The 9,825-nt window shown below is 40.5% G+C and overlaps 2 protein-coding genes across 5 annotated transcripts in view; one reads left to right on the plus strand and one right to left on the minus strand.

Moving 5' to 3' along the window:
• Positions 1–399, minus strand: part of VMP1 (vacuole membrane protein 1) — a 124,307-nt gene extending 123,908 nt beyond the window's left edge. The window contains exon 1 of one of the 2 annotated variants that reach the window (XM_014856968.3): positions 111–399. The gene's annotated coding sequence lies outside the window, so the exon portion shown is untranslated. The remainder of the gene's footprint in view (positions 1–110) is intronic. The other variant, XM_070482873.1, reaches the window with a different exon arrangement.
• PTRH2 (peptidyl-tRNA hydrolase 2) lies at positions 352–9,825 on the plus strand. 3 transcript variants are annotated; one of them, XM_014856969.3, is made up of 2 exons: positions 352–492; positions 9,201–9,825. In XM_014856969.3, the coding sequence occupies exon 2, from the start codon at positions 9,201–9,203 to the stop codon at positions 9,738–9,740; it is 540 nt and encodes a 179-aa protein (XP_014712455.1). In that variant the 5' UTR covers positions 352–492; the 3' UTR covers positions 9,741–9,825. The 3 variants fall into 3 exon arrangements, with proteins under 3 accessions (XP_014712455.1, XP_014712458.1, XP_070338975.1); XM_014856972.3 differs by lacking the exon at positions 352–492 and adding an exon at positions 2,094–2,235; XM_070482874.1 differs by lacking the exon at positions 352–492 and adding an exon at positions 5,982–6,009.

Below are 9,825 nucleotides of genomic sequence, written 5' to 3' on the forward strand. Positions count from 1 at the left end.
ACTGCTTGCACGGTGGCCCAGATCTGCACGATCTACGCAGGAGAGCTCCGGAAGAAGCTCTGAGGATAGTCTCAGGTTCCATCCCTAATTCTCAGCGCTGGTTTACCTACCCGCTCTGATCCTGGCTTCTCCAGATCTCGGGAACCTGGAAGCGGCTCCTGACGGACTCTCACACCCGCCGCTGGGCTCCGGCCAACCGGAATTGGCTCACGTCACTTCCGGTCCGTGTCCCCCCCAGGAGACTGCCTCCAAAAGAGAAACGTTCCCCCGACCTTTCGGCAATCTAGGTTGATCGTCGGGGGATTTCAGTTCGGGTCTAGGTTCAGGACCTGCGGGCGGGGCGAGAAGAAGAATGACTGTACGCTTCGCGGTTCTTGACCCGGAACTTCTTGCCAAGGAACCCCGGAAGAGGTAGCTCCCGCGATAGAAACGTGTTCGCTACCCAGAAGTGAGCAACGCGAAAGGCCAGAGTGAGGCGAGGAGGCGTTCTAGGTAGGTCGGCCCCTCACAGGGCGAAGGAGAGGGATGTCCGTCTCCATTCTCTTTCCAGCTGGAGGGTTTCTTCCCACCTCATTCCATTACTTCCGCCCCCCACCCTTTCATCTTCTCCTTCGTAAACTCTTCCTCCCAGTGGCCGCTGAATCCACTATTCCTGTTCTGCCAGTCGTCCTGTGAAGACCGGGACCAAGGGAAAGCCTCTCTTCAGGCCGCATCGATGAGCGCGCTAGGACTGTGAGAAAGTACCGAGCAGGCCTCACGCTCTCTGCTATTTACTGAATAACCACAGCGTATGAAGTTGTTGAGTCCTATGCGGATAGAAAAGGTTTCTAGGAATATGATCGAAAATTTTGTCCGCCTGTGTCACACAGACAGAATGTCTAGAGAAGTATTTAATCCTTGAACATTATACCCCAGGCACTACACTAGACACTGAGAATATGACCTACAGTAGTTAGTATAAGTGCTACAGCAGCTCAGAAGAGTTGATAATTAAGACTGACTGGGGGATGATAAGGACTTGAGAGACAGATGTCATTTGAACTACGCCTTCCCGGGTGAAGAGGATGTTTTTGTTTGTGTCTGTGTGTTTAAGAGAAGACAAATAGAAAATAATTTCGGGGAGAGATTGCTGGTTGAAGGGAAAGACCTAGTAATTTGGTGTGGCTGGATAGTACAGTATGTAGCAGGAAGGGTAGGTTAGAAGGATCAAGTAGGTTGTAACCAGATTGTGTAGTGTTTTAAATTCGTACTAAGGGATTTATGTTTTGTCCTTTAGGCTTTTAGCCGGTGATTTTTGAGCAGGGAAATTACAGAATCAGATTTGTGTTTTAGAAGTATAATTTTGGGGGCAGATGGACTAGGATGAACTAGGGCACGCACAAGTCAAGCAAATGTGGAAAGATTAGAGGTAGAGAAGTTAATTTTGGAAGCCTTTGGCCAAGGGATATTTAGGGCACTGGCAACAGAGATAAGGAGATAGGTTTAAGACAGATAAATTCAGCACGGTTTGGTGACCGGACGTGGTAGGACAGAGGAGGAAAAATCCAGGGTTACTCAAAAATCAAGAATACAGAAAATGGAAGTTCATGAGGGAAGTGAAGATACTGAGTTCAGTTTAGGACGCAGTTTAGGGTACTTCGTAGACATCTAAGTCGTGAAATCTAGCAGAAGCTGGAAATTCAAGTTTAGAACCTAAGAGAGGCTTAAGGAGTCCTTGGCTGTGATGATTTGGGATAAATGCAATTGTTCATCTGGCAAACTATTTGTCTGTTTCCTCCTACTAGAATGTTAGCTCCATGAAGAGTGGGACTTTGCTTTGTTCAGTACTTTATCTCCAGGGTCCGGAACAGTGCCTGGTGCACAATGGGCCCTCAATACAGATTGATTGATTGATTGAACGGGACGAGAGTGTATAGACCAGCACCATCCAATAGAACTTTCTTCAGTGATGGAAATGTTCCATATCTTGCTGTCTGATATAGTAGCCACTAGGCACTTTTAAGTTGATGAGCTCTTGAGCACCTGAGGTTTGACTAAGTGCAACTGAAGACGTAAATTTTTATTTAATTAATTTAAGTTTAAATAACTACATTTGGTTAATGACTACCATCTCGGACAGTGTAAATATAGACTGAGAAAAGGGCCAAATGTGTAGGCTTGGGTTATACATAACATCAGGGGCAAACAGAGGACGTAGAGCCTGAGAAGAAGACTGTGGAAAAAAGCCATCAGAAGGTAAGATGATAATGGGGTGAAAGTTGGGTTAAAGAATTCAAGGGAGGAAAGTTTAAAGAAAAGTTAGTAGTGAGTAGTGCAGAAAACTGGAGGCCTAAAATGAGGCAACTACATTTGGCTAATAGTAGTGTCTGATTCCTTAGCAGTTTCGTTTGAGTGGGGAAGGGAGGCAAGTAATTGAAATTTAGAAGTAAAGGAAAGAGGAAAATTGAGGCAATAGTTTAAGGGTCAAAGAGGATTTGGAAGAGTTTTTTTAGGTTGGAAAAGACCAAGGAGCAGTAGCCAGTGGAGTGGGATTAATGGGTGGAGCTGGATTCAGGAGGTAAAGGGATCAAGAGCATTGGTGAAAGCTGGTTTAGTCTGACAGAGGAATTAAAAGACACCAAAAGGGTTTTGTAGGCCATGTTTGTTTTGCAGTCCCTTCGTTACCCAGGATTATCTATTAGGCTATGCATATTTTTACTTTAGTGTCAAGCACTGGATTTATTAATATGTATATAGTAGATATGCAGAAAAAGGGACAGGCTGAAACACCTTTTAGAGGAGTTAGATGATAATCTGATCAGGCTGATGAGATCAGAACATCCTAAAGAACAAAGCTGTTATTATAAATTTTAACATTTTAGAGTTAGAGACCTCATAAGATATGGAATGTAAGTGATAAACAAACTTGGTAATTTCTGGAACTTTCTCTGCTTTCTGTTTTCATTGACTGTTCTTGGTGTAGCTGTTTTTAGATGAAGTTGAGCAGCTTTCTGTGATGACGTTTAGATGAGTATATTTTATATTGCTCTTTTAGTTATGTTACTGTCAATAAGCAGCTTCTCTGATCCTTATTTTTCTCATCTTTAAAATGAGGCTGGGGCCAGCCTGGTGGTGCAACGGTTAAGTGCACACGTTCCGCCTTGGTGGCCCGTGGTTCCCCCGTTCGGATCCCAGGTGTGGACATGGCACTGCTTGGCACGCCATGCTGTGGTAGGCGTCCCACATGTAACATAGAGGAAGATGGGCATGGATGTTAGCTCAGGGCCAGGCTTCCTCAGCAAAAAGAGGAGGACTGGCAGCAGTTAGCTCAGGGCTAATCTTCCTCCAAAAAAAAAAAAATGAGGCTAATAATAGCTTCCTTTTATTTTCATAGCAACAATAAAGGAAGTAAAGGGTTTAACATGTTATCCACCACATAATAGGTCCTGTATATGTAGTTCCCTTCTCCAGATAGTACCTGCCTGAATCTGGTATATGGGATATTTGGTTACTTTGCAAACTAGAAATTGGTGCAGAGAATCCTTCTAATTGAATATTTGTTCAATTTGGAGTCTGGTTGCTACATTATCAGAGAGAAGTCCTAATATGTCAGCATCATGTGGTAACTAAATGACAGATGCGTTATGAGATAATGTGTACTAATAGGAATTTAACTTTTTTCTCTGGCTGTAAAGGCATCTAGAGCCATAAAATAGTATGTCAGTACAGCCCTGTCAGGCACACGAGTGAAACAGGACTGAAACTAGGTGCTGACAACTTGCCCTATGTGACCCTCTTAACTTCTGGCCACTCCACGTCACTGTTCTCTGAGCCTTAAGTGTCCCTAAATATTCGTTTCCTCAGGATTCTGTTTTAGCTCTTTCTTCACTCTACATACTTTTCCTGGAAGTGGCCTCATCCACTTTCATCACTTTGGTAACCTCAGTTATATATTAAAGTATCTTAAATCTGTATTTCTAGCCTAGGCTTATCTCTTCTGACCTCTAAAATGGTATGTCCTTTTATTATTATTTATTTTTATTTTTTTTGCTGGGCATCTCTAACCAGGATGTCTTTTGGTCAAACCAAATGTAATATATCTAAAATTGGTTTCAGTATCTTTTACTTTCAAACCTGCTATTTCACCAGAATTCTCCTTATCAGTAAATAGCACCTCCATTCGTTTAAATCTAGGTGTCATTCTAAACTTCTCCCTTTCTTTTATCACCAGACTTCTAGTTAGTCACCAAATCATACAGACATGCCTCAGCTACTTCTTTCCTTTCCTGTTGCCACTACTGTTGTCCAGATTAGTGTCATCTCATCCTGACTACTAGGAAAGGCAAAATAGAGTAGTGTTAAGAACCTGGACTCTGGAATCAGACTACCACTTACTAACTGTATGAACTTGGCAAGCTACTTATATACTCTGTAACTTGATTTCCACATCTGAAAAATGGGAATAATAATTATATATTTACCTTCAAGGACTGTTGGGGGTGTTAAAAGAGACAATTCATGTAGAGAGTTTAGCCAATACCTAATAAATAGCAAAATACTTAGCAGTTTTTGACTATTACGATTATTACATTATAGCAGCCTCCTAATTGATCTCCTGTACCTGTTCTTGCCAACTTCCAATTCATTCTTTACACTGAAGCCGCAGGTGATATTTTAGAAAACAATAATCGTTTTCCTGCAGCAGCTTCCCATTGTCCATAGGGTAAATTCCAAACTGTTTAACATGGCTTAGAAGGCCTTCTATGGTCTGTATCCTGCCCTTCTTTCTCTGTTTATTCTCTGCCACTCTTCCCCTCCATCTTTCAGCTATCTAGACTGCTTTTGCATCATTTGACATCCCATTTTTCTCCCTTCTGGCTTTCCCACTTGGTGTTCTTTCTGCCTGAAGTGATCTTTCCTCCTTCTATCCTCTTAGTCATTTGTTGCATTTTAAGTTTCATTTCCTCAAGGAGACCTTCTCTGACCTTCTAAACTAAGCTAAAGCCTTTTATGTACTCCCTTAACACCTTTTCATAACATTTACCACCCTTGTAATTACTAGTCTGTCTCCTCCACTCATCTATGAACAATTGGCAGTGGCCTGTATTGTTCATCACTACACACTCAGCCTAACAAAGTACGTGCCTGGCACAGAGGAAGCCAGCAAGTATTTGTGTTTTTTGAACTTAACTTCTCTTGGCCTCAATTTCCTCATTTTCAGTATAGAAATAATCCTGACTTCTCAGTTATGTGGATCAAGTGACACAATACATTCAAAGGATCAATGAACTTTAAGCTGTGAAAACATGAGGTTTTATTAAAATAAAATGAAGGAAATTCAAAATTAGGATTGGGCCACTATCCAAACCACTACTAGGATATAAGCTCTGTGCGAGAAGGGACTTTTTCTGCTTTGTGCACTCCTGTATCCCCTAGACCCTAGAGCAGGGTCAGTCAATATTTGTGGAAGGCAGGCAGCAATATATCATAAAAATAAAAGAATTGAGAAGGCACATGAAGTTAGTGACACACTTTTGACTATACTTCAGATACCCATTCCTGTAGCTACGCTCTGGACTTTATATCACTTTACAGTGTTTTGTTTCCAAAATCAAAATCCCAGGCTCTAACCACAGCCATCTGCCTTTCTAGCTTACTTCCATCACACTTGTTCTTTAATAGCACATGGCCATCCTTCTGTATCACCTTCCTGTCTTTAAATTGTTCTCTAAGAATAGCATTGCATGGTCTGTCATTTCAACATTCTAGCCCTCACCCTAAATTCCCTTAGACCATTGTATCTTGTGCTTACTCTTAGCAAAATTCAAACCTGTATAAATCCAGCTATCTATTGTAATAGGAGAGGAGGATGAAGGAAGACTGTGGGCAGATCAGTTTGTATGTTTGGAGGAAGTGATCAGGTGGTTTTAGTCTCTTGACTTCTATTTTCTCTGTGAAGTGTGAAGTCATCTCTTCTTTATTTGTACCTATACACAGGCTGCTAAGTACTGCTGGAGAAAATCACAAGAGGTCAGTATGGTACCATTATAAAATTATCATTCTTAACCATGTTTTCAGCATTCCTCTGCAATCCTACCATGTTTTGCTGCAAATTTTATTTCAGTCTTCCTCTTCTCAACTCCACCTTGACTTTTGTACACCTCCCTCCCTCTAAGGAACAGCTTCCTGCCTGCAAATCCAAGACCTACCTGCATCTGAAACTGTCACATTGGGAAAGGTGCCCCTTCTTTCCCAGACCAAATCTTTCCATAAGGACTTTAGGTCTTCTCCTACTCTGGAGCTTTGTATTCTTGATTATTCTCTCTATCTTGAGCATCTACCTACCTTTCCTCTGGCTCTATCCACTGACAGTTAAATATGCTCAACATTTAAATATACTCATCTTTCCTTTTTTTTTTTTCTTCCTGAGGAAGATTCGCCCTGAGCTAACATCTGTTGCCAATCTTCCTTTTTGTTTGTTTGTTTGTGAGCCACTGCCACAGCATGGCCACTGATGAGTGGTATAGGTCCATGCCCAGGAACTGAATGTGGGCCACTGAACTGGAGCATGCTGAATTTAACCACTAGGCCACTAGGGTTGGCCCTCATCTTTCCATCTTAAGAGAAAAAAACAACCAGACACCTTTCTTTTTCTTCAGATCCCCTTATATTCATTTCCTTTTCTTTCTGCTCTGTTTCACTTTGTCTCTATTTCTTAACTCCACCTCAAACTAGCTTCTGCCCCACCACAACTACCCCACATTAGTTTTTTGCTAAAATGAATGGGCACATTGTGTTAGAGTGCTATTGACTAGTCTTCTGGAAATACGTTCCACACCACATTGTCCTGGTCTTCCTGCTTCCATGTCTGTAAAAATTGGGCATTTAAGAAGGTAGCTTCAGAAAGGATTGCAACTAGACTAAGGAATGCATGAACTGCTATAAAATACAGAAGGTTTTTTGGTAGGTGTTTCAGAAAGTGAATAGTAAAGGATTCTAATGGACTTCAAGGAAGTGAAGATAGTTACAGGTTTTTTGTACATTAAGTAGCAATCTCAGAGAAATTAATTTTGTTCCAGGGAGGGCAAGGTTGAAATTTAGATTGCAAGTGTGGGGATACTGTTGGGTTGTTTCACTTTTTTTATTAACTGCACCTTTGACTTAGATCCAGCCTGTAAAAAGGAAGATATAAGTACAGCACTGTAATGTATTAAATTGTACTTTCATAATTTGGAGACAAACGAATTTATAAACATTGTTTTGTTTTGTCTTCTTTCCCTTCAGACATGGCATGTAATCCATTCCTTTCTAACAACTACTGAAGTTCTATTGCCCGCCTTATCTCATTTATAATCTTCCCAGTCCTTCTTTGAGATCTGGAGACAGCCATGACTTATATGAAAATCTGTTGCTTTTTTGTTTGTTTTGTTTGTTTCTGAATTAGAGACAGGCATCATAAGGCACTAGAGCAGTGGTTCTCAACCCTATCAGACCCAACACACACTTTTTTTAATAACAAATTATTTGTAATGAATGTAAACTGGTGCAGCCACTTTAGAAAATATTTTGGCAGTTTCCTCAAAAAGTTACAAAGTTGCCATATGACCCAGCATTTCCACTCCTAAGTATATGCCCAAAAGAAATGAAAACATATGTCCACACAAAAACTTGTACTCATAGCAGCATTATTCATAATAGCAAAAAAAAAAGTGGCAATAACCCAAATGTCCATCAACTGATGAATAAATAAAATGTAGTATATCCATACAATGGAATATTATTCATCAATAAAAAGGATTGAAGTACTGATACATGCTACAACATGGATGAACCTTGAAAACATTACGCCAAGTGATAGAAGCCTGAAACAAAAACCCACATGTTGTATGGTTTGATTTATATGAATGTCTAGAATAGGCAAATCCATAAAGACAAAGTAGATTAGTGTGGTTGGCAGGGGCTGGGGGAGGAGGAAATGGGAAGCAACTGCTGATGGATACAGGGGTTTCTTTTGGAGCAGTGAAAATGTTCTGGAGTTAGATAGTGGTAATGGTTGCACAACCTTGTGGGTATATTAAAAACCACCGAATTGTACACTTTAAAAAGGTGAATTTTATGTGAATTATAACTCAAAAAAAGTTTAACATCTCCTATATTATCCTCATATTAAAATATTTGATACTACTACACAATCTAGCTACCATATACTTTCAAGAACATTAATATAATGTCCTAATTTTAACATAAATGAGAATAAAAAGGAAATTATGTTAAGGTGTGTATTTTCAGGACTGTTGTCTATGCCATGCAGGTTCCGCATTGCACGATTCCAAGGACACCACTTAATAAGCACTACAAATATGGTGGCCCCTTGTATTTCAATATATAAATTCTTGATACTATTCCACTAGAAGAAGAAACTGTTGGTGGTTTACATAGAAACATCATGAATCCAACAGCCTCAAATGTAGACTGATACAGGTGTTTTAGTGGTGACTCTAATACCATGAACAGCTTTGCTGGGGTAACAGGAATTTCTAAAATGATAAAAGATAAAGGCTGATTTTCCTTTGTTTCATATGATAGTTGATAGTTACACTTTTGGTAAATTCAGTGTATATTAAAGCTATGCAAAAAATACTGCTTACATGTCAAATGAAGTTGGATTCTAGTCTCAGGTATTAATAGTTTTTCACCTACAATAATGTCCAGGGGGACAAGTCTTTTAGGATTCCATGCTCAGGTCTTGCAAATGTCAGCAGTGTACCTCACTCCAGGCCCATTATTGTGATAACCAGGAACTTGTCTGAGGGGTTGGTACCATCCCCATTGAGACCCTCTGCATTATGAAGACACAATTAAATAAGCACTATATTCCAGAAAAGGGATGAGTTATTCTTGGTTTCTTTAGTCATCTTAGTAAAACAGAAATTTCCTTTCTCCACAAGACTTAGGGAAGACTGTGGAACAGAGCTTTCATATATCCAAGAACCAGAGAGATACTCTTCGAGATTCAAAATGACCTAAACTGCTTCACTTGTGTTCTTGAATCTTTTTGACTACACAGGAGAAAAAAAAACATTTACTCTCATAAGATCTGAAATATATTTTGCCTTTTTCCTGGATGACTTCATATAGTTTTAAAACATTGCTGCTTTTTATCTGATAAGCCTATAACTTTTCACTGCTAGATAGTGATAACTTTTTCCCTTTCCTTTAAGATGCTCTCCAAATCCTTGGTTATGGAATATTTGGCTCATCCTGGTGCGCTCAGCTTGGCTGCCGGAGTTGTTTGTGGCATGTTCGTGGGCTGGGGCCTCCGCACACACTTTGGGCTGACCCCCGAAAGCTCAGTGAGCAAGACAGACACAGAGACTGGAACTGAAGCAAGCATCTTAGGAGAAAGTGGAGAGTACAAAATGATTCTTGTGGTTCGAAATGACTTGAAGATGGGAAAAGGGAAAGTGGCTGCCCAGTGCTCTCATGCTGCTGTTTCTGCCTACAAGCAAATTCAACGGAGAAACCCTGAATTGCTCAAAGAGTGGGAATATTGTGGTCAGCCCAAAGTGGTAGTCAAAGCCCCTGACGAAGAAACTCTGGTTGAATTGTTGACCCATGCAAAAATGCTGGGACTGACTGTAAGTTTAATTCAGGATGCTGGACGCACTCAGATTGCACCAGGCTCTCGAACTGTCCTAGGGATTGGGCCAGGACCAGCAGACCTAATTGACAAAGTCACTGGTCACCTAAAACTTTACTAGGTGGAATTTTGTATAATGATGGTCCCACCACCACAAATATTTGAAACTGTCAAATTAACAATAAAAGCTGAATGTCTTCCCCCAA

The sequence above is a fragment of the Equus asinus genome, chromosome 13, assembly GCF_041296235.1.
Source record: "Equus asinus isolate D_3611 breed Donkey chromosome 13, EquAss-T2T_v2, whole genome shotgun sequence".
NCBI classification, from domain to species: Eukaryota; Metazoa; Chordata; class Mammalia; order Perissodactyla; family Equidae; genus Equus; species Equus asinus.